At 47.3% G+C, this 24,573-nt stretch overlaps 1 protein-coding gene across 7 annotated transcripts; it reads left to right on the forward strand.

Annotated features, from left to right (window-relative positions):
* The first annotated feature begins 5,287 nt into the window (after positions 1-5,287).
* Degs1l1 (delta(4)-desaturase, sphingolipid 1 like 1) lies at positions 5,288-23,028 on the forward strand. Of its 7 annotated transcripts, XM_087581902.1 has the most exons (9): positions 5,288-5,420; positions 6,364-6,523; positions 8,043-8,139; positions 8,440-8,537; positions 10,493-10,653; positions 11,058-11,156; positions 11,322-11,509; positions 13,580-13,760; positions 22,612-23,028. In XM_087581902.1, exons 5-9 carry the CDS (start codon positions 10,623-10,625, stop codon positions 22,614-22,616), a joined length of 504 nt encoding a protein of 167 aa, XP_087438028.1. In that variant the 5' UTR covers positions 5,288-5,420; positions 6,364-6,523; positions 8,043-8,139; positions 8,440-8,537; positions 10,493-10,622; the 3' UTR covers positions 22,617-23,028. The 7 variants fall into 7 exon arrangements, with proteins under 7 accessions (XP_087438028.1, XP_087438025.1, XP_087438027.1 ...); XM_087581899.1 differs by lacking the exon at positions 8,043-8,139 and having other exon boundaries at positions 6,364-6,784; XM_087581901.1 differs by lacking the exon at positions 6,364-6,523 and having other exon boundaries at positions 8,014-8,139.
* The last annotated feature ends 1,545 nt before the right edge of the window (positions 23,029-24,573 follow it).

Consider the following 24,573-nt stretch of genomic DNA (forward strand, 5'->3'; position numbering starts at 1 on the left):
CAATTCCTTCACCTGTTTGATTGTGTTTTCCTGTAATTCTTTCAGGGATTTTTGTGTTTCCTCTCTAAGGGCTTCTACTTGTTTACTTGTGTTTTCCTGCATTTTCTCTAAGGGAGTTCCTTTCTTTATTTTTTTTTTTCCTTTTTCTTTTTTTTGGAGCTGGGGACCGAACCCAGGGCCTTGCGCTTCCTAGGCAAGCGCTCTACCGCTGAGCTAAATCCCCAACCCGGGAGTTCTTTATGTCTTTCTTAAAGTCCTCCATCATCATGATCAAATGTGATTTTAAATCTGGATCTTGCTTTTCTGGTGTGTTTGGATATTCAGTGTTTGCTTTGGTGGGAGAATTGGGCTCTGATGATGCCCTGTAGTCTTGGTTTCTGTTGCTTGGGTTCCTGTGTTTGCCTCTCACCATCAGGTTGTCTCTGGTGTTACCTTGTTTTGCTATTTCTGACAGTGGCTTGACCATCCTACAGGCCTGTGTGTCAGGAGTGCTGTAGACCTGTTTTCCTGTTTTCTTTCAGCCAGTTATGGGAACAGAGTGTTCTGTAGAGTGGCCTGTAGTCTTTCCTGTCCACTGGCTTTCAGCTGTTCCTGTGGGCGGGAACCAGAAGGGCCTGCCCTTACTTCTCCTGGGTCCCTGTGTGCAGGGGGCCCAGATGGTGCTAGGCGTTTTCCTCTAGAGTCAGAAATGTGGGCAGAGAGTAGTCTCCTCTGGTTTTCCAGGCGTGTCTGCCCCTCTGAAGGTCTAGCTTTCCCTCCCACAGGATTTGGGTACAGGGAGCTGTTTGACCGGATCTGTTCAGATCTGGGCACAGTCTGGACTGCAGGGCTCCTGCAGCTTGACTGTTCCTATCTTCCTGTGCCCAGAGGCCCTATACAGTTTCCTCTTGGGCCAGGGATGTGGGCAAAGGTGGGCAGAAGTGGTGGTCTCTCCTGCCCTGCAGTCTCAGGATTGTCCACACATCTGGGCGATCAGCTCTCTCTCCCATGGGGTTTGGGAGCAGGGAGCTGTGGGCCGGGATCAGCGAGGTCCAAGCGCCAGCTAGAAACCGGAAGTGTCCGGATCCAGAGGAATTTTGCCTTTGTGTGTCCTGAGTTCACCAGGCAGGTCACTTGGAGCAGAAAAGTTGGTCCTACCTCTGGTCTCGGGCCTGAAGTCGGTCCTTGGGGCGAGGTTTCAGCTCTCCATGAGGGCAGCAACCAGAAGGGCACAAGGGGCCCAGATGGTGCTAGGCATTTTCCTCTAGAGTCAGAAATGTGGTCAGAGAGTAGTCTTCTCTGGTTTCCCAGGCATGACTGCCCCTCTGAAGGTCTAGCTCTCCCTCCCACAGGATTTGGGTGCAGGGAACTGTTTGACCGGGTCTGTTCAGATCCGGGTGCAGTCTGGACCGCCTCCATTTCAATTCTTGATAGAATCCTTGTCCCCTGTGAAACTTCAGGACCCTTTAATGTTTGTAGCTCTCCCAGAGAGTTCCCGTCTCCCATCCAAATCCCACAAGAAAGGCCCACAGAGCTCTGCTTACGGAATCTGAGTTACAGCTCACAACTCTGCTACATTCCTTTAAGAAACCAGCTCCAAACTGAAAACCACATGGTCAAGGGTTAATCACAGAAACAACAGCCCCATTTCTTGAAACCAAATTCCTTTCCAGCCCCTTCTCTCAGGCTGTGATAAAATAATTGGCTGAACCACCCGAGAAGGGAGTGGTTATTTGGGGGCGTGGCTTAGGAGGATACAATTGGAAGCCAGGTACAGGCCTTTAATCCCAGCACTTGGGAGGAAGAGGTAGGCGAATTTCTTGAGTTTGAGACTAGCCTGCTTTACAGAGTTCCAGGACAAGCCCGGGCTACAGTGAGAAACTCTGTCTCGAAAACAGGAACGAAAATGAGTATCCGTTCCATAATGGTCCAGAGCACGTGTGGCAGCTGGAGTGGACTCAGACCTGAGACAATGGGGGTTTTTACTCAGATCTGATTGGATCAGAAAGTAGAGAGGCCAGGCAGGAGTCAAGGCCAGGCTACGAACCCCCAGTGACCCACTATATTCGAGTGGACGTGTCCACTTCCCAAAGGTTCCACATCCATTAGAACACCACCACCAGCTACAGGCCAAACGTTCAACATACGGGCTTTCATTATGATGACCTGTGAACGTCCTCCCCATCAACCCATATCCGCTTGGGGCTTCAGTCTGCAGTAGAGTTCCAGGGTCAGTAGACCTTCTACCCTGGATTATGCAATTTGAAATTAGTAAGTAGTGACATTTTATTAACGCCAGTTCGTATGTTAAAACTTTAAAATGACATGCCAAACAGGGAGAGCAAAACCAGACGAAGCGCAGAGGATATGATTCTGTGGCAGGATCTGAGGCAGGGGCTTGGACTCCCGTGAGAGCTGAGGCTGGAGCTCCACTCAGGACGAGCTGCCAGAGCAGGGTGGCCGTGTGGGGTCTGGTTCGCCTGCCTCTGCTTGTGGTAGCTCTCCTACCCAGGGAAGCAAAGGAGTGTGGCATAGTTGAGGGTGGCCTATGTCACAGTACACGGGAAAGCCTCCTGGAGAGTGACAGAATCCAGAAGATGTTTGGACTTAGCTGTGAGAAGCAGAGGTGCATCCATAGTCACTGTGAGGCCAGAGTGACCTCCATAGTCACTGTGAGGCCAGAGGGCACGGCTGGCAGCACTCTGAACTGGTGGCCTAGGAAGACCCTCTCCAGACTTGGGGATCATAAGAGAGTGTACTGGCTGGTTCTGTGTGTCAACTTGACACAAGCTGGAGTTATCACAGAGAGAGGAGCCTCCCTTGTGGAAATGCCTCCATGAGACCCAGCTGTAAGGCGTTTTCTCAGTTAATGATCAAGGGGGGAGGACCCAGCCCCTTGTGAGTGGTGCCGTCCCTGGGTTGGTGGTCCTGAGTTCTATAAGAGAGCAAGCTGAGCAAGCCAGGGAAAGCAAGCATCCCTCTGTGGCCTCTGCATCAGCTCCTGCTTCCTGACCTGCTTGAGTTCCAGTCCTGACTTCCTGTGGTGATGAACAGCAATGTGGGAGTGTAAGCTGGATAAACCCTTTCCTCCCCGACTTGCTTCTTGGTCATGATGTTTGTGCAGGGATAGAAACCCTGACTAAGACAAACACCAAGACATCTTTTTATTATTTATTTTTTTAAAGATTTATTTCATGTATCTGACTAAACTGTCTCTGCCTTCAGACAGACCTTATTTTTGTATTTTAAAGACAGGATCTCTTTGAAACTTACTGTGTAGACCAGGCTGGTCTTGAACTCCCAGGAATCCACCTGCCTCTGCCTCCCGAGTTCTGGGCTTCCACCTCAGGGATTGCACACACCTGGCTAAGACACCTTCCTGCCAGGCAGCATGTCAAAGGTTGTTATAGTAACTTATAGGGAGAAGGTGGCATTGCTTTACATTTTCGCCACTCTTCCAACGCCTGGCTTAAGGGGAGAAAGCTGCATCCTGTGTTTATCAGGGTCTTCAGTGCAGGGCACTTACATACATGCAGGCAAAAACACTTGTGCACCTACGTTCTCAAATAAAAATTTTAAAATTTGTTTGTGCGGCTTTGGGTTTCTTGAGACAGCATCTAGCTCTGTTTAGCTCACACTGGCCTCAAGATCATTGCCCTCTGAGAGCTGAGCTGCATGCTGGGATTGCAGGGCTCAGCCTCACGACCGAGTTCCAGGGTGTCTTGACCTGTTCTGCTGATTAGATTTGCACTGTACGTTTTGACACACAAAGATCTTTCGTTTTCCTTTTCTTCTTTTCTTTTTTTCTTAAGATTGAGTCTTCTTTTACTCTGGCCGGCCTTGAACTTGTGACCTCCCTTCCTCAAAGTCCAAGGCATCTGGGTCAACGCCATTGCACCATACTAACCTGGCCATCTTTCGGGGATGGGAGTCGTCCTGTAATTTTTATCCAAACTGTCACCCACAGTCTGTCAAATCTGGCGTGTGTCCCTTCTTCCCGAAGCTGCTTTTCATCACGATGTTTAATCTCAGCAATAGGAATCGTGACTAAGACAAAGGCGTTTACCACATTCACAGGACAATACAGCCATCACCAGGAACAAGTACTAGAGTGATATTCCCCCTGCTCTCCCCAAGGCTGTGTAGTCCTGACTGTCAGGGAACTCACTCTTAGACCAGACTGCCCTGATATTCAACCATCTGTCTACCCCTGCCTCTGACTCAGAAAATGCTGGGAATGAAGGTGTGTGTCACCCCTGCCATCCTCACTGTGTTAAGAACGATGCATTTACCGGCTTTGGTGAATGGTCCTGTGGGAGCAATTTAGAGGGCAGCTGTGGAACAAGCCTGGACTGCACACGGTAGAGGAGGACCGCAGGTGTGACAGAGGGTATGTGGAGGAGGGGAGAGAGCTGCAGTGCCACAAAATCCCAGGTTCCCAGAGACATGCTATCCAGGAGTTCCATGGAGGTGGGAAGGAGTTGAATGTGTTTACTGGAGAGAAACTGGCCCTCAATTAGAATGGACAAGGCTTGGGCATGATGAGCAGGGAAGGAGGCTGGAGACCAGGGGGAGAGGTGAAGATTAGGATTCCTACCTTCAGATGTGTGCAGGGTGATACTTGGACCCCACAGCAGGCCTTGCTAGGCCTTCACAGCGGTTCGCCTGGGCATCTGTCTGTGTGGGCATCTGTCTGTGTGACTGCTGAAGCATGTGAGGGCTATAAGCTAGCCTTAGGAGGGCTGTGGGGGAAGACGGGGCACTGGGCAGGCTGGCTAATGGAGATCAGGTTAGCCTCAAGGGTGCCAGGAGCTGTGGCTGGCCCACTCCTGCTTGCCTGCTAGGTAGTGCTGTCTCCTTCCTCCCTGTGCTGGCCTTTGCTTGGTGGCCAAGCCTCTTGGGCTTCAGATCAGCCAGCCTCACAGGGTGTGCTTAAAGACAAACTTAAGGTTTTTGTGTGCATACCCACACTTCAGTCTTTATTTTGTTTGCGGTTCTGGGAATGAACTCCAGTGCCTTGCCCGTGGGAGACAAGCATCCTATGGTCAAGCTTATCCCCAGATGTTTGTTCACTGACCGATTCACTCATAAAATGATTACAGCAAATTGCTAGGAAGGTGAGAGGAAGGCTGTAACACCACCAGTTCGGGCTTTTGTGTTTAGAGTCCACAGACTGCAGAGTTTAAACTGCCAAAGTCCTGTTCAGAACAGCAGCCTTTGCCAGAATAGGTGAAACCTTAGCTAAGTGCTCAGCTAGCCTAGACCAGCTAGGGAACTCGTGGGTGGGGCCAAGGACGGGGCGGGACTTGTAGGGAGCAGGGCAACGGGCAGCTGGGGTCTCCAAAGCTCAGTCCCAAGCACTGAAACTGGAGAGGAGTTGGAGAGTGGAGGAATTGCACACCAATCACCGCTGGAGCATGAACTTGAGCGCGACCCTGACAGTAAGCTCCAGTGACAGTGGCGGGACTTCAGAGTGAGAGCGGCCAGGGTTGTGTATCTCCGCACTTCCCCCTACCCTAAGGCTGTTCCAGGCCAGCAGTTAGTCAGGTTTGCATCTTCTGCCCCTCCCGGTTAGCTATGCAGTCCCAGTGTGCTCAGAAACAAGGGGTCGGTATCAGGCTGGCTCCCTCCCCCACAGGTGCTGGTTTGTCTCATTGTCTCCAGGCTCGCTCCTCGCCCACACACCTGAGACGATCCAGGTAGCAGAGCGCGCTGGCCATGCAGTGACTCTTAATTTTAATTTCTCCAGTCCGTGTCTCCTTCTGTTTAAACTTTGGGCGGCCGGAAGTCTGGATCGCCTTGCTAGCACTGGGTTGGCCAGATTGGGCAGGAGGTAGAGGGATCCATTGCAAACAAATACAGGCTTGTCAGCCTTAGGACTAAGCCTCTGCTAGCATTCTGCCCCTGCTGGCCAGGAATGTAGAGCTCCGCACTTATTTGGCATTATGGTTTGTTTGTTTGTTTGTTTAAGTCACAGAGCCCCACCTCCTCACATTAGGTTTTACTATGATAGTGGCTTCCTTCCTCAAGTGGAGCCTTTCACTGGTTGTGCAGTGCACAGACTTGGCAGAAGACTGGGTGGGGATAAATAAAGCAAAAAACACAGGCGTGTTTAGCCAGCAGTTTCCAACCCCAAAACTCATACGAAAAGAACCAGGTGATGGCTTCCAGTGTCCCTGAAGAAGTATCTCTAATGGGCATTGGGGACATTGACTGATTGCTCAGCCACTGCCCTCCACCCTGGGGATGGCACACATGTGTTCTCATGGGCTCTGGGAGCTGTTTAGTGCAGACAACAAGCAAAATTCAGGGCCCTGGGCCAGATCCCCAGCACCACAAAATAAATGAATATTTGTAAAATATAAATTATATTGTGAACTGCAGGAAACAGAACACCGGAAAAAGAGACCAAGGCTGTTGAGTGGAAGGGAAGGCCTCACAGAAGCAACACCTTCACACTCCAAAGGGTTAGGAGTGGGCCTCACTCCTGAGTGTCCAGCTGTACTGGGCTGAGGAGAGAACGTGCAAAGGTCCTGAGGCAGAGGTGTGCCTGGTGTGGGTGGCTTTTACGTCTTCAGTTGCCCCCTGAGAGGAGTGACCGAGGTCAGTGAGAGGGGCCCAAGCTTCTGCTGCCCCTCCTTCCAAGAGACCAAGATTTTCCCTAGACCCTCAGATGCTCCTGGAGTGGTCAGCTGTGTGACCTTCAGCACCAACACTAAACCCCACGTTATCTGGTGCCACTGCACTGCCTCTGGCTGCGCCTTGCACACCTGCTGCCCCAGATGAACTGAGAGGGAAGGGCATGGTAAGCAGGGGGAGCGATTTTTAGTGAAAGGGTGAGAGCCTCCGCCAGACCCTGGGGTCCAGTTTCTGCCCAGAGCACACCAGTGGTACCCACAAAAATTCCTGTAAGGAGGAGCAGCATCCTCCCTCCCATCCACAGCCGCCCCGGCATGCCCAGGCACAGCTCTACTTATCTGGTGCCTCTGCACACTTTGTTTTTGTTTTCCCGAGGATTCTGGCCCAGGCTCAAGTATTGAAGGGCTTAGGCTCACATTGCACTTCCTGATTTTTGTTTTAAGACCTCAGAGTATGGGAACACAGCCTGGCTGGTGGGATGGGGGAGAACGGAGGTCAAGGACAAGACTGGAGGCAGGAGGGCCACTACTCAGTCCCACTGGCCTTCTGGGGTCCCCTGCAGGTGGTTTTCAGGTCAAGCTCCTGGCATGGTGGAGTCTCCAGAGAGCTCTGTCCACAAGACTGGGAAAAGGCGCCCAAGAGGAAGCCCAACCTCTGCCAAGAACCTTCTCCTGCATGGTGGTGCCCAGGGAATGGGGGGACTGGATGTCCATCCTCAGATACATAATCAATTCCACAAACTGGTTCAGAGGAGCAAAGGGCTCTGCTACTGGATTTATTGATTTACTGGGGAAAATCACAGTTCACGCTTTCTCCCCAGAGACCAACTGTTTGCCTCTCAGAGTGGCCAGCCTGTTCCTTCCCACCATCACAGGCCTGCAGAGGCATCTGACTCCTGGCCCAATGCCTGCCTTCCCTTGGCTGCCAGTGGGTCCTCTGCACTTTCCTATGGAGTCAAGCCACTGTGTAGAGCCTTGCAGAGGCTGGCGAGCAGTGGCACAGTGTGGGAGTCTCTGAGTACTTACTGCTCAGATTACCTTGACCGGCCATCCTCTCTGAATGTTAAGTGCTCTTTAAACACAGGGAAATGCCCTTCAGTCCTTAGGGTTAGAATAGTACCTGTGGTGATAACTTCAAGAGCCAGGCCTTCCTCAGCTGCAAGGACACAGCTCAGCACTCGGGCTGTGCAGCCTGTGACTTTCCCTGCAGCATCCGGTCAGGGTGCAGCATCCGGTCAGGAGCAGCCAGCATCTAGTCAGGGGCAGCCAGCATCTAGACCTCTGGTGCAGAAGGAGTGTAAGGGTGACTCAGTTTGAAGCAGAGTTGGAGTTGTTAAGACAAGAGTTTAAGATGAACTTAGAAGGAGCAACACAAACAAGAATCCATTCATCATAGAGAGGCAGCAACCACAAATGATTTCACAGAGCAACTTGATGAACCGGTGACTTGATCGGGCTTACGGTAACGTGAGCGAGGGACTCTTTACAGCCTTGCGGGTGACTTGGGACAGTTTCATCACTGGTAAGTCCTGTCTCATCAGGAATGACAGCTGCTCAAGCGTCGCATCCTACCTTCAGGGAAACCGCAGTTAACCTCCCTCCTGCATCCTCTCTACCTGCCCCACCCACGCCCAGCCTAAGCTGAGAGCACGCTCCGTGGTGGGTGGGTGAGGTGGTTTGAAGGAGAACGGCTCCCATAGGCTCATAGGGAGTGGTCCCTTTAAGTGGTCTTGCTGGAGACAGTGTGTCACTGGGGGCAAGCTTTGAGGTGTCAGATGCTCAAGCTGGGCCTGGTGGCTCTGTCTCTTCCTGCTGTCTGCAGATCCAGATGTAGAGCTCCCAGCTACCTGTCCAACGCTATGTCTGCCTGCATGCCGCCATGCTTCCCAGCATAAATATAATGAACTAAGCCTCTAAACTGTAAGTCAGCCCCAATTATGTTTTCCTCGTTAGACTTGCTCTGGTCATGGTGTCTCTTCACAACAATACAAACCCTAACCGAGGCAGTGGGTAAGGGTAAGTGCCTAGTGGCCCTCCATTCGCCTCTGTCTAGGGTACGTTAGGATCTCCATCACCCTAAGCCTAGTTATTACTGTATTCTTCCTCCTCATGACGTTATCTCTACTCCTCAAAGGTGATAGCCTGGAGAAAGGATATCTTCGCATACTCATTTTTATCTACATTTTACTTAGCAACTGGGATTACACAGTGGTTTGTGGGGTTCGTTGTGTACTTGTTTGCTGACAAGAGACAAGTGTTGGGGTAGAAATCTTGACTTGCATCCAGACAGAGCTCACCAAACCAACATGGTTCCACCTGGAGAGGTTTAATGAGAGAAGAAGAGTAGAAGAGGGGAGAAGAAAAGGGGTAGGGGATGGAATAGAAGGGACAGGGAAGAGGGCAAGAGAGCAGTGAAGAGAAGAACAAAGAAGAGGAGGGGGGACTGGAGAGATGGCTCAGTGGTTAAGAGCACTGCCTGCTCTTCCAGAGGTCCTGAGTTCAATTCCCAGCAACCACATGGTGGCTCACAACCATCTGTAATGGGATCTGATGCCCTCTTCTGGTGTGTCCAAAGAGAGTGGCAGTGTACTCACATACATAATAAATAAATATTAAAAAAAAAAAGAGGAAGGGGCAAGCAGCCCCTTATATAGTGTCAGGCGCAACCGGCTGTTGCCAGGTAGCTGTGGGGGTGGAGTTTAGACAGAATACCAACAATAGGGACAAGGAGCAGTTGTGGGGAGGGAAGCCCAGGAGCTAGAGACATTTTGGGAAGGGAAGGAGTAGAAGAGCCAGGAAGCCAGCATGGATTCTGAAATCTGCAGCAGGTGCTGCTGATAGTGCGGGACCTGGAGGCCAGCGTGGACTACGGCCTGCTAATAGGCAGTGCATCTGCTGATGTAAGGGAATGACCCCTTTGGTAGAGGGGAACAGCCTTCACCAGTTCCTGACGAATGCTGGCTTTTCTCTACCCATCAGAACATGGAGCTGACACAGTTAACAGCCTGTCTTTTGGCTGCCCACCTAGACCATGCTCTCCTGCCTGGGAATTGAATGCGATTGGTTGGAAAGCTAGTTTTTAGGTGTTACCAGGCACAAGTTACTTCCAGAATCTAACCCAAATTCCATCCGTTCCGAACTACAAGTGTACCTACAGCCCCGTGCTGAAGCCCTGGTGGGAGAGAAGATTTAGAAATATACTTATGCCCCTCCCTGGGCTACCAGATGAGCTACCAGACTGTCCCCACATTTTGTTTTGTTGCCTTGATATTTTTTCTTTCTTTAAGTGGACTTACATCAAAGAAATGGACTTAGGGATGAAAAAATCTTTCAGGTTCCCAATAAGTGGATTCTTAGCGCTTTGAATGATGGGTGGATTTTTAGGACTCCCATTCTCTGCAGTACAGGCTGGAATTTAAAATCCATCTCTAGAACAAAGAGCAGAGGCACCTGTGTTCCCTTGGCACTGGGAAAGGACAGATTGGCCTGTATCACGGTAACATACAAATGAAAGGCCATTTCCCCAAGTTTTGATGATTAGACAAAAGCCAGCATTGCTCAAGGACTTGTGAAGCTGGCTCCCCTCTACTAAAGGAGACATTTCCTTAGCACTGCAGAGGGGACAATGGCTAACTCTGGTGCCTATCAGCATCTCTCAGCCCATGCTGCCTCCAGGCTCCCTCAGTATCACAAGGACCTAGTTCTTCTTACCTCCACCAGGAGCCCAAACTTCTCCAGCTCACGGGTTTCCTCCCCAGCTGTTTATTTCCTCATAACCCTGCTAATTCAGCCATGCACACCCTGGGTCTGCTCTTGGTCTTCATGGCTCCCACCCCATCCCCCACCCCATGCTCTTCTGCTTCTCTCCTGGCCAGATCCAGTCTGCTGGCCTTGCTCAACCTACTGCTCTCTGTCTCTGCTCTGGACTCTTCCAGAGGCCTCTGCCTGCTCTCTCCTTCATATCTACATATCTACAGTACAGCCTTCCCCTTCACCAGCCGCGTCATGGAACAGTCACGTGTTCACATGCTCACAGGTAAATTGTCGTGGAAAATTTGTTTCTTTTTTTTTAAGTTTTTTTTTTAATTTATTCTATATGAGTGCTCTATCTGCATGCACATCTGTGTGCTAGAAAAGGGCATCGGATCTCATTACAGATGGTTGTGAGCCACCATGTGGTTGCTGGGAATTGAACTCAGGACCTCTGGAAGACCAGTCGGTGCTCTTAACCACTGAGCCATCTCTCCAGCCCGGAAGATTTGTTTCTTAAATCCTTTTAAAATATAAGGAAGTGAGACCACAGACTCTGGACCTAAGTGCCTGGGAATGACCCAGTAGGAAATGTAACAAGACCTAAAGGTGACTGGTCACATTGTATCCAGTGTCAGAGTACAGAGAGGGTCGAGTGCTGGAGCTCAGATCTCTTTCTTCTTTATTCAGGCTGGGCCTCTTACACTTGGAAAGGCACCAACCAAGTTCATGGTGGGTGTCCCCACCCCAGGTTACCTCTTCTGAAGCACCTCACAGTCACACATGGAGGTTGGTCTCCTAGGAGGTTCTACATCCCATCAGGGTGACAGCTGAGAAGAACCCTCACGTTGGGGAATGAGCTGGGGAGGAGCCTTTCCGATAACTGGAATCTCTGGAGAGCCCAGCACCAGGCCAGCTTGTCCCTCTTGCTGATGTGTCCTCTTCTTCCCCCAGGAGTCGTGTGGCTGGAACTTGTCCTGGCTTCCCTGCTGGGCTTTGTCATCTACTGGTTTGTCTCCCGGGACAAGGAGGAGACCTTACCACTAGGAGATGGATGGTGGGGGCCGGGGTCAAAGCCATCAGCCAAAGAAGATGAGAGCATCCGGCCCTTCAAGGTGGAAACATCAGATGAGGAGATCAAGGTGAGACAGCCTTTCCTAGGCAGGGCGGCCACCAAAGGGGCAGTCCTGCCGTGGTCCCCTGGGGCCAGAGTGGGGACATGATTGAGGATAGAGCTTTGGAAATGGACCATCCTGGGTTTTTCCTGGCCATTCTTCTCCAGGAGGGCATGTACATTTTGCTCCCAAAAGGAATTTACTAACCCCATTTCTCTACCAACTTCTCATCCCCTACCGGAGACCTAGGAGAGCTACGAGTAGAACCATTGTGTGCACTATTGACTGAAGAAAGCTCCCATCCCCCAACTCCCTATCTGCCCACTTGAGGAGGTACAGAGTATGAGGGAGAGAGCTAGCAGATGTCCCTGAACTGATTTGTAAGTCACAGCTACAGAGGGGAGTGGAGCTCAGGACATGCAGTAGCAAGGAGACCACAGGGTCAACATTGGGAAAGCCCCTACTGTGTGTTGACCACTCCTGGGCCCACCATATCCCTATTGTCACCCATCGCCTGCCCATGGTCACCTGCTGTGGCATCTCTCAAAGGTGAGCCCTGAAACTGAGATTAGTACAGCAGGGGTCGCAGGCACTGGGGAGCACAGACTGAGAATTACAGGTCTAGGGGCCCTGGCCTTTCCACACAGAGCTGGAGTCAGAAAGGAGAGGCTGGTGGGTAGAGGAGGGGGAGAAGGAAGTCTCTGAGGAGGCCAGTCAGCCGGGACCACAAGGGATCCGAGCATACACGGCCCATCCATTCCTTCACCCTGTGGTCCTTGAGTAGCTACTGTGTCCCGGTGCTCTGGGAGTGTGGGAGATCACAGGGTCCCTTCCCACACACAGTTGAGCATTTAGCATCCACACATGATAAGGTCATCAAGAGACAGGGTTGCCCACATATCAGTAGAGATTAATGTCACTGGGCCATTAACAACAGGTCACAGAAGTTCCCAGGAGGAAGGGTTGAGAGCAGGGTCTGGACGGAGGCCAACGGGCAGCTGAGGTTCGTGTGTGGGACGTGCTGGGCCCTAACTGCTGAGGGCAGATGCTGAGCTCTGAGGATCAGTCCTGGATGGAGTCTAAGGTTTCCAAACCTGTTTGGGGGAGGCCAAGGGACATAAAATATCTGTGAATTATGACACTGAGCCACTGCAGGAGGCAACAGGCACAGCCCTTGGCTGGAGTGCTGAACTTTTATCTGCTTCCAATGCCTATGAAGCCTGTGCCCAGGGCAGGCCATTGCATCTGTTAGGGTCATTTAATCCTGTCCAGCTAGGGTGGGCACACCGTGGCTCAAGGGCAAGTATAGCCTGCCACTTGTTCATTAACTGCCCCATGAATCCCACATGTGTCTGTAAATGGGTGGGGGGAAACGAAAGTAACACAATAATTACTGCCCCTGCAGGGGCCACCTGTGCCCATGTCCTCTCTGCTCCTGCAGGGGTCACCTGTGCCCATGTCCTCTCTGCTTCTGCAGGGGTCACCTGTGCCCATGTCCTCTCTGCTCCTGCAGGGGTCACCTGTACCCATGTCCTCTCTGCCCCTGCAGGGGTCACCTGTGCCCATGTCCTCTCTGCTCCTGCAGGGGTCACCTGTGCCCATGTCCTCTCTGCTCCTGCAAGGGTCACCTGTGCCCATGTCCTCTCTGCTCCTGCAGGGTCATCTATGGCATCTCCTTTGTTATGAGGAGAAAGTGGAACCCTTGCATCTTCCCTACAATCTTGCTATGTGACTCTTTACAAAGTTTGGCAATTCCAGGACTATAGGTTGTTTGATGGATTAAAATGAGTGTTGTTCACACACCTAAGAAATGAAACCATGACTGAAATTGAGCTAAGAGGGAGAACACATCATTTGTCATGTGCAAAGCCTTCCATTCTCTCCCTGCACCCCCACCCCTCCCACCAGTTCAGAGAGAGGTGAGAGGGGGAATCTGAAGCCCGCAGGAGAGAATCCATTAGCCTCACAAGAATCCAGCGACATACATGGGTGCCCTTTGTGGCTTCTCCATGGTGACTGTCTATGGCTGTGGGGTTCACTCTGGTGCACACAAGCACTCTCCTGTCTCTGCCACCCACCCCGACTTCTTCACTGCAGGACTTACACCAGAGGATAGATAGGTTCCGGGCATCCCCACCTTTGGAGGGCAGCCGCTTCCACTATGGCTTCAACTCCATCTACCTGAAGAAAGTGGTGTCCTACTGGAGGATCGAGTTTGACTGGAGGAAGCAGGTGGAGATCCTCAACCAGTACCCTCACTTCAAGACCAAGATCGAAGGTGAGATTGCAGAACAGCAGCCAGGATGGGGGAAGCAGGGATGGTGTGAGCCTCAGGAGAGCCTTCCTGCACGATTCAACTGTGCAGTAGCACCCCAGGATCCAGCGGTAGGTCACTGAGGTGTTGGGGTTCACCATCTTGCCGGGATGTGCAACAATGCTGAGTCAACAAACCATTGGTCTACAGCGATGGACAAAAGGCAGAGCAATGGTAGTGCAACTGCCAACTCCAGTCAGCAAGGTAGAGAGGTCCTTGAGCGGCATCTATACAGGAAGCCTGGGGTCTGACATGTCCTGCCTCAGCTCAGCCCCTGATAGAGCTTCGGGCTAGGCAATTCTATGTGGGTGCCCAGTGGTCAGTCCTGTGATTAACTGTCCTGTCCACCCATGGCCCTCAATGTCATAGCCCAGCCTGCCCCATGCTATCCCTCAGACTAGCCATCAAGTCAGAAGGTTAACACTTTAATTCCAGGAAGGGTGACCCAGGATCATTTTGTCTGAATTAATACTTGCCTTAGCAGAAAACAAAATTTTATGAACACCCAGACTTTGAATGAAGCAGAGTATGTTTAATAATACCAGATGATGCTGTTAATTTTTTAATCCTCTAATTTTTATTGTGGCCAAACACATGTACCATAAATTTGTCTGGCCTTGATGACCATTAAGTACACATTTCAGTGGCTCAGTGGCAGTAAGTGTGATGTTCTGTGGTACTAAGGTAATCCACCATTGGGCAGGCTCTATATCTGATTTAATAAGAATTAACAATGATAACAGTAACAGTTTTGTTCTGTGGGGCTTGCTCTGGTGCACACAAGCCAGACGTTTTGGGAGATTCCTTGGCTACACAGAGAAGGATATCGAGCTCTTGTACCCCTATAAGGAGAAGGTTTTCTACACCATCATGAGGGAGAGTGGCTACTTACACATCCAAGCCACCAAGCCAGACACTGTGGGTAAACACACCAGGGGAGTGGGTCCCGGAGGGCATCTCATTCCCCCTGAGAATACAGCTTACAGCAAGAAACCCCTGAGAGGAAGCAGAAATATTTGTTTTCTGTACTGAGTAGTGAACCCAGGGCATCACATTGTGTGACAAGTGATCTGTCATTCACCATAGCCATAGTCCCATGTATAAGAGACAGAGGCTAGGGGAACCCCATAAGTTTTAGGCCAGCCTAGTCTACACAGTGACTTCCAAGTTATCTTGGGCCACTCTTGACTCAAAACAAAACAGAACAACAACAAAAACCAACCCAAAATAAGCCCAAAAATCAACCACTAAAAATATAATTTGTAAGGAAATTGGTAAAATGATCAAAATGTAGCTTGTTCAGTGGTATTTGGAATACAAATTTGTTTACATGTGGATACAGACCTCACTAACTCCCATAGAATAGCCAGGCCAGGTGACATACATGGGTCTGTAACCCAGCTGCTCTGGAGGCTGCAGGAAGAGAATCCAGAACATCAAGGCCTGCCTGTGTGCCCTAGGCAGCTACCAAGTCTCAGAGCAGACAGAGATATTGGGGAGACAGCTTAGTGGGAGCATATTTGTCTCTAACCTGTTAAATTCCAGTGTGCAGCCAACTAGTACAGAAGAAAAAATACCTCTAAAAATGTGTTTCTTCTTACTCCTCCAGAGTCATTTGTATTTTCCTGGTTTTCTACTGTTTAAAGAGCTATAAAGAAGCTAAAAGGCAAAGCTAGGTGGGCCCACCCTGGAATAGTGGTTCTCAACCCTCCCAATACTTTGATCCTTCAACAAGAGTTTGTCGTGTTTTGACCCTCCACCATGAAATAATTTTTGTTGCTATTTCATAATTTTGCTACTGCTGTGAATCACAATGTAAATATCTGATATGTAGGATATCTGATATATGACCCCTGTGACAGGGTCATTTGACCCCAAAGGGGTCACAACCCACAATTTGACAATTGATGTTCTAGAAGATCCAAGGACTCTCAGAGTCCACTCAGATCTGAGTCCACTCAGAGGACACCTGTGTGTCATTTTGCTCACTGTGGAGCCTTCCACAGTTCCTGTGTAGCTCCTCACGCACAGCAAGGACAGCCCCTGATCATAATAGCACTTTATAAAGTCAGGCTTTCTTACCCACTCCCACAACACCCAGAGGAAGTCCGACTCCCAGGTGCTCTAATGTGCCCAGGATCAGAGGTGAGGAGGCCATAACCACTGCTCCAACCCTGGGAGTAACTGGGACCCCCGGGATCCAGGGATGCCGGAACCCCTGTCCAGCCAAATGGCACAGATTCCCTTCCTGTCTGGACCCATGCCTTGAACAGACCTTGTACCAAGTCTCACAACACCCAAATGAAGCTGGACTCCCAGGTGCTCTAGCACACCCAGGATCATAGGATCACAGGATCACAGAGGAAGCTCAACTCCCAGGAGAATGGACACGACCAGAATCTCAGGATCACAGGAATACAGGATCCCAGAATCATAGGATCACAGAGACAGCTGGACTCTGAGTTCTGACACAACCAGGATTACAGGAGGAACAGGCTCCAATAACAGACAGCAAAGGCAGGTAACACTAGAGATAACCAGAGGGTGAGAGGCAAGCACAAGAATATAAGGAACAGAAACCAGAGCTATGTGGCACCATCAGAAATGAGTTCTCCCACTGCAGCAAGTCCCAGATACCCCTTCACACCTGAAAAGCAAGATTTGGATTTAAAATCCCATCTCATGATGATGATAGAGGACTTAAGGAAGGACATAAATAACTCCCTTAAATAAATACAGGAGAACACAGGTAAACAGGTAGAAGCCCTTAAAGAGGAAACACAATAATCCTTTAAAGAATGATAGGAAAAACAGCCAAACAGGTGAAGGAATTGAACAAAACCATCCAGGATCTAAAAGTGGAAATAGAAACAATAAAGAAATCACAAAGGGAGACAATCTTGGAGATAGAAAACCTAGGAAAGAGATCAGGAGTCATAGACACAAGCATCACCAACAGAATACAAGGGATAGAAGAGAGAATCTCAGGGGCAGAAGATACTGTAGAAAACATTGACACAACAGTCAAAGAAAATGCAAAATATGAAAAACTTCTAACCCAAAACATCCAGGAAATCCAGGACACAACAAGAAGAAAACTTCCCTAACCTGAAGAGATGCCCATGAACATACAAGAAGCCTACAGAACTCAAAATAGACTGGACCAGAAAAAATTTCCTTCCCTCACATAATAATCAAAACACCAAATGCACAAAACAAAGAAAGAATAAGTAAGAGGAAAAGGTCAAGTAACATACAAAGGCAGACCTATCAGAATTACACTAGACTTCTCAACAGAGACTATGAAAGCCAGAAGATCCTGGACAGATGTCATACAGACCCTAAGAGAACACAAATGCTACTATATCCAGCAAAACTCTCAATTAACATTGATGGAGAAACCAAGGTACTCCATGACAAAACCAAATTTACACAATAGCTTCAAACAAATCCTACAAAGGATAATAGATGGAAACTCCAACATAAGGAGAGAAACTACACCCTAGAAAAAGCAAGAAAGTAATCTTGAAAGTATCTTCTTTCAACAAACCCAAAAGAAGATAGTCACACAAACGCAATTCCACCTCTAGCAACAAAAATAATAGAAAGCAACAATCATTTTTCCTTAATAGCTCTTAACATCAAAGGACTCAATTCCCCAATAAAACGTCATAGACTAACTGACTGGATACATAAACAGGACCCAGCGTTTTGCTGCATACAGGGAATGTGCTTCAGTGACAAAAACAGACACTACATCAGAGTAAAATGTTGAAAAAAAAAAAACCAAGCAAATGGTCCCAAGAAACAAGCTGGAGTAGCCATTCTAATATCAAATAAAATCAACATTCAACCAAAAGGAGGAAGGACACTTTATACTCGTCAAAGGAAAAATCTACCAAGATGAACTCTTTCAATTCTGAACATCTATGCTCCAAATGCAAGGGTAACCACATTAATAAAAAAAAAAAACATACTAAAGCTCAAAGCACACATTGCACCTCACACAATAATAGTGGAGACTTCAACACTCCACTCTCAGCAATGGGCAGATCATGGAGAAACTAACAGAAGTCATGAACCAAACCTTCTTCTATACGCCTTCTTCTCAGCACCTCATAGTACCTTCTCCAAAATTGATCATATAATTGCCACAAAACAGGCCTCAACACATGGAAGAAGACTGAAATAATCCCATGCATCTTATCAGATAACCACGGACTAAGGCTGGTCTTCAATAACAACAAAACCAACAGAAAGTCCACATACACACGGAAGTTGAACAACGCTCTCCTCAGTGACAGCTTGGTCAAGGAAGAAAAAAAGAAAGAAGGACTTTTTAGAATGTAATGAAATTGAAGGCACGAGATTCCCAAACTGATGGGACACAAAGAGCTACGAGTGCCTCCAAAAAGAAACTGGAAAATACATACACTAGCAGCTTGACAGCACACCTAAAAGCCCTAGAACAACAACAACAACAACAAAAAGCAGATACACCCAAGAGGAGTAGATGGCAGGAAATAATCAAACTCAGAGCTGAAATCAACCAAGTAGAAACAAAAACAAACAACCCCCCCAAAACAAACAAACAAACAAAAAAAACTATACAAAGAATCAACAAAAACAGGAGCTGGAACTTTGAGAAAATTTACAAGATAGATAAACCCTTAGTCAGACGAACCAGAGGGCACAGAGGCAGTATCCAAATTAACAAAACCAAAAATGAAAAGGAAGACATAGCAACAGATTCCGAGGAAATTAAAAAAACGATCAGATTCTACTACAAAAGCCTATACTCAAAAAAAAAAAAAAACAAACAAAAAACAAAAATGGAAAATCTGTAGGAAATGGACAATTTTCTAGACAGTTACCGGGTACCAAAGTTAAATCATGATCAGATAAACCATCTAATCAGTTCCATAACCCCCAATGAAATGGAAGCAGTCATTAAAAGCCTCCCAGGACTAGATGGGTTTAGCGCAGAATTCTATCAGACCTTCATAGAAGACCAATACTCTTCAAACTATTCCATAAAATAGAAACAGAGCAAACACTATCCAATTCATTCTGGGAAGCCACAATTATTCTGAAACCTAAACCACTCAAACACTCAACAAAGAAAGAGAACTTCAGACCAATTTCTCTTATGAATATTGATGCAAAAATAATAAAATTCTCGCAAACCAAATTCAAGAACACGTCAAAACGATCATCCATCACGATCAAGTAGGCTTCATCCCATGGATGTAGCGATGGTTCAATACATGTAAATCCATCAACATAATCTACTATTTGAACAAACTCAAAGAAAAAAAACACATGATCATCTCATTAGATGTTGAGAAAGCATTTGACTAAATTCAACACCCCTTCATAATAAAAGTATTGGAGAAATAAGGAATTTAAGGCCCATACCGAAACCTAGTAAAAGCAATATAGAGCAAACCAGTAGCCTCAAACTAAATGGAGAAAAACTTGAAGCAATCCCACTAAAATTAGGGACTAGACAAGGTTGCCCACTCCCTACCTATTCAATATAGTACTTGAAGTCCTAGCCAGAGCAGTTAGACAGCAAAAAGAGATCAAAGGGATAAAATTGGAAAGGAAGCAGTCAAAATATCACTATTTGCAGATGATATGATAGTATACTTCACTGACACCAAAAGTTCCACCAGAGAACTCCTAAACCTGATAAACAACTTCAGCAAAGTGGCTGGATATAAAATTAACTCAAACAAATCAGTAACCTCCTTCTACTCAAAGGATAAACAGGCTGAGAAAGAAATTAGAAAAATGATACCCTTTACAATCATCACAAATAATATAAAATACCTTGGTGTGACTCTAACCAAGCAAGTGAAAGATCTGTATGACAAAAACTACAATTCTCTGAAGAAAGAAGTTGAAAAAGATCTCAGAAGATGGAAAGACCTCCCATGTTCATGGATTGGCAGGATTAATCCATGCCAATGGCCATCTTGCTGAAAGCAATCTACAAATTCAATGCAATCCCCATCAAAATTCCAACTGAATTCTTCTTTAAGTTAGAAAGAGCAATTTTCAAATTCATTTAGAATAACAACCTAGGACATCAAAAACTATTCTTGACAATAAAAAAAAAATGTCTGGGGAAGTCACCATCCCTGACCTCAAGCTGTACTACAGAGCAATAGTGATAAAAACTGTGTGGTATTGGTCAGAGACAGGCAGGTAGATCAGTGGAATTGAAGACCCAGAAATGAATTCACACACCTATGGCCACTTGATCTTTGACAAAGGAGCTAAAACCATACAGTGGAAAAAAGATAGCATTTTCAACAAATGATGCTGGTTTAACGGGCGGTCAGCCTGTAGAAGAATGCAAATCAATCCATGTTTATCTCCTTGTACAAAGCTCAAGTCCAAGTGAATCAAGGACTTCCACATAAAACTAGATACACTGAAACAATTAGAAGAGAAAGTGGGGAAGAGCCTTGAACACATGGGCACTGGGGAAATTTTCCTGAACAGAACACCAATAGCTTATGCTCTAAGATCAAGAATCGACAAATGGGACCTCATAAAATTGTAAAACTTCTGTAAGGCAAAGGACACTGTCATTAAAACAAAATGGCAACCAACAGATTAGGAAAAGATCTTCATTAATCCTATATCTGATAGACGGATAATAGCCAATATATACAAAAAACTCAAGAAATTAGACTCCAGAGAATCAAATAACCCTATTTAAAAATGGGATACGGAGCTAGACAGAGAATTGTCAATTGAGGAACACCTAATGACCACAAAGCGCCTAAAGAAATGTTCAACATCTTTAGTCATAAGGGAAATACAAAGGAAAACAACCCTGAGATTTCACCTCACACCAGTGAGAATGGCTAAGATCAAAAACTCAGGTGACAGCAGATGCTGGTGAGGATGTGGAGAAAGAGGAACACTCCTCCATTGTTGGTGGGATTGCAAGCTGGTACAACCATTCTGGAAATCAGTCTGGCAAGTCCTCAGAAAATTGGACATTGCACTACCTGAGGACCCAGATATACCACTCCAAGAGGATGCCAAAAGGTGCATGCTGGCAGGAACCTGATATAGCTGTCTCCTGAGAGGCTCTGCCAGAGACTGACAAATACAGAGGCAGATGCTCATAGCCAACCATTGGACTGAGAACGGGGTCCCCAATGGGGGAGTTAGAGAAAGGAAGAGGTAATGGAGGGGGTTTGGAACCCCATAGGAAGAACAACCATATCGAACAACAAGACACCTCAGAGCTCCCAGGGACTAAACCACCAATCAAAGAGTGCACATGAAGGGACCCATGGCTCCAGCCGCATATGTAGCAGAGCATGGCCTTGTCGGAAATCAATATGAGAAGAGGCCCTTGGTCCTGTGAAGGCTTAATGCCCCAGTGTAGGAAAATGCCAGGGTGAGTAGGCAGGAGAGAGTGGGTGAGTGGGTGGGGGAGCAGGGATGGGAGGATGGGATGGAGGGTTTCTGGAGGGGAAACCAGGAAACGGGATAACATTTGAAATATAAGCAAAGAAAATATCCAATAAAAGCCAAGAAAAAAATAGTCAGACTTTTAGTAGTCCAGTTGTAAATAGTCCAGTTGTAAAGCAGATGTTTGCCTTATGCCTAGAAGTGTAAAAAATGCAGATGACAACAGAGAGAAGTCAGACTCCAGTTCTCCTGCCTACCAGCTGCACTCTCCAGAAGAAGTGGCCAGTATTGTGCCTTACACATGCTGTAAACACACGTCCCCAATGTGCCCAGACACAGCTGATGTCCTCTTTCAGGACCTGAATATTCAGTCCTCATTGCTCCCCTAACTAGGGGTCCTAGGGAACAGTTGCCTGTGTTTATCCTTCGGTGACTGAAGTCACACAGCATAGACCCCTCCGTGTCCTTGCTCTTTTAGCTCACCATGACTCTTGTGAGGTTTCTGTTATCTCTGCCGTGGTTTTTTTTTTTTTTTTTTTGGTTCTTTTTTTTCGGAGCTGGGGACCGAACCCAGGGCCTTGTGCTTCCTAGGTAAGTGCTCTACCACTGAGCTAAATCCCCAGCCCCTCTGCCGTGGTTTTTAACCATGGTCTTGGTACCTGAGCCTCAGGAATGCTAAACATCCAGTGACCTGCCCCTTCCCTGTCCCTGCCCCTGCCCCGCCCCTGCTAATTCAATGACTGGAACATGAATAGATCAGTATTTACTTGTAACTATTTATCCTACTTTTTACCAATATACAGTCCATAAAGAGTGTGTATCCCATGAGTTTATAGGGCATATTGCTATATGAGGCTACTGAGGCCAGGGCTCCAGATATAGGGTGCACAGTTGGACCTGCTATCCCTCTGTGGCACCCCACACTTCTTTCCTGGAGTAAAATATTCTCTAGGGCCAGTCTTTTTTTTTTTTTTTTTTGTTCTTTTTTTTTTCGGAGCTGGGGACCGAACCCAGGGCCTTGCGCTTCCTAGGTAAGCGCTCTACCACTGAGCTAAATCCCCAGCCCCTAGGGCCAGTCTTGAATCCCTCCCTTGCTCCTTCCCATCCAGGCTGTGCTCTCAATGACTCTCCTGTAGGCCTGGCTGCCTATATCTTAGAGAAGTTCTCCACCTGGACCAAGTCAGAGTACCTGGGTGACCCTCCCTGGCAGAGAAGGTCCCTGATGAATGAAAAGAGGGACTATAACAGAGGGTAATGGAAGCCCTGTCCTTATGGCTCCATCTGAACTAACTGAGTCCTCCCCAGGCCCTCAGAGTCCTCTCTGGAAACAGAGGAACACAGGGCCTCAGCCTCACCTCATCCCTCTTCTCCACAGGATGAAGGTCTTTGTGCCCACTGGCTTTTCAGCCTTCCCTTCCGAGCTACTGCATGCCCCAGAAAAGTGGGTGAAGGTCAAGTACCCCCCACTCATCTCCTATTCCTACATGGAACGTGGGGGCCACTTTGCTGCCTTTGAAGAGCCCAAGCTTCTGGCCCAGGACATCCGCGAGTTTGTGTCCCTGGCTGAGCTGCAGTAGTGACACTGGATACCAACTGTGGCTTTAGCAGCAGCCCTGGTTCCTCCCAAGTCACACTTATGGAAGATGACCCCTTTCTGAGGAATAAGTTTGTTCCCTGACCACACAGGACCCAGATTTAAGCCCCACAGAGTCATATGTTACCCCCATATGCTTCACCTCACTACATAGCTGTGTTAGCTACATGGCTTTAATGATAAATGGATTTATTTCTACGAGTGTGTGGGCCAAATGCCATGTGTTTCTTCAGTATCCACATGGGCCCTCCCTTCCAAAAGAGAGTTGCATGTGCTCCCCATCCCCTGTTTTGGAGAATCCTGATAGAATTCTACACTAAGCCCATCTGGTCCTGGGCTTTTTTCGTTGGGAGACTATTAATAACTGCTTCTATTTCTTTAGGAGTTATGGGGCTGTTTAGATGGTTTATCTGATCCTGATTCAACTTTGGTACCTGGTATCTGTCTAGAAAATTGTCCATTTCTTCCAGATTTTCTAGTTTTGTTGAATATAGGCTTTTGTAGTAGGATTTGTTGTTTTTTAAATTTCCTCCATTTCTGTTGTTATCTCTCCCTTTTCATTTCTGATTTTGTTAATTTGGATACTGCCTCTGGGCCCTTTACTTAGTTTGGCTAAGGGTTTATCCATCTCGTTGTTTCTCTCAAAGAACCAGCTTTTGGTTTTGCTGATTCTTTGTATTGTTATCTTTGTTTCTATTTGGTTGATTTCAGCCCTGAGTTTGAGTACTTCCTGCCTTCTACTCCCCTTGGGTAAGTTTTCTTCTTTTTGCTCTAGAGCTCTCAGGTGTGTTGATTTATTGCTAGTGTAAGATCTCTCCAGTTTCTTTACCAGGGCACTTAGTGCTATGAATTATCCTCTTATCACTGCTTTCACTGTGACCCATAGGTTTGAGTATGATGTGTAAACATTTTCATTAAATTCCAGGAGGTCTTTAATTTCTTTCTTTATTTCTTCCCTGACCAGATTATCATTGAGTAGAGAGTTGTTTAATTTCCACATGTATGCTGGCTTTCTGTTGCTTTTGCTGTTATTAACGAGCAGCCTTACACCTTGATGGTCTTATAGGATGCAAAGGATTATTTCAATCTTCTTGTATTGGTTGAGAGTTGTTTGTGACCAATTACATGGTTGATATGAGGTGCTGAAAAGGTGTATTCTTTTGTTTTAGGGCAAAATATTCTGTACATATCTGTTAAATTCATTTGGTTCATAACCTCTATTAGTTTTACTGTGTCTCTGTTTAGTTTCTGTTTCAATGACCTGTCCATTGATGAGAATGGGGTGTTGAAGTCTCCCACTATTATTGTGTGGGGTTCAATGTGTGTTATGAGCTTTTGTAAAATTTCTTTTATGGATGTGTGTACCCTTGCACTTGGGGCATAGATATTCAGAATTGAGACTTTCTCCTGGTGGAGTTTCCCTTTGATGAATATGAAATGTCCTTCCTCATCACACTTGATAACTTTTTGTTGAAAGTCTGTTTTATTTGATATTAGCATGGCAACTCCAGCTTGTTTCTTGGGAGCATTTGCTTGGAAGACCTTTTCCATCCTTTAACTCGGAGATAGTGCCTGTCTTTGTTATTGAGGTGTGTTTCTTTTATGCAGTAAACTGCTGGATCTTCTTTGTGTATCCAGTCTGTTAGCTTATGTATTTTTATAAGTGAGTTGAGTCCATTAATATCGAGAGATATTAAAGGCAGATGACTGTTGGTTCCTGTTTTATTTGTTTTTGTAGGTGGC

Source organism: Rattus norvegicus, chromosome 13 (genome assembly GCF_021556685.1).
Source record: "Rattus norvegicus strain SHRSP/BbbUtx chromosome 13, alternate assembly SHRSP_T2T, whole genome shotgun sequence".
NCBI lineage: Eukaryota > Metazoa > Chordata > Mammalia > Rodentia > Muridae > Rattus > Rattus norvegicus.

Coding starts and splice junctions, on each gene's coding strand:
- Degs1l1 (XM_087581905.1), top strand. CDS start 10,410: ATGCACACCCTGGGTCTGCTCTTGGTCTTCATGGCTCCCACCCCATCC. Junction 10,654..11,057: donor ACGTGTTCACATGCTCACAG/GTAAATTGTCGT, acceptor TTCTTTATTCAG/GCTGGGCCTCTTACACTTGG. Junction 11,157..11,321: donor CCTCACAGTCACACATGGAG/GTTGGTCTCCTA, acceptor TTCTTCCCCCAG/GAGTCGTGTGGCTGGAACTT.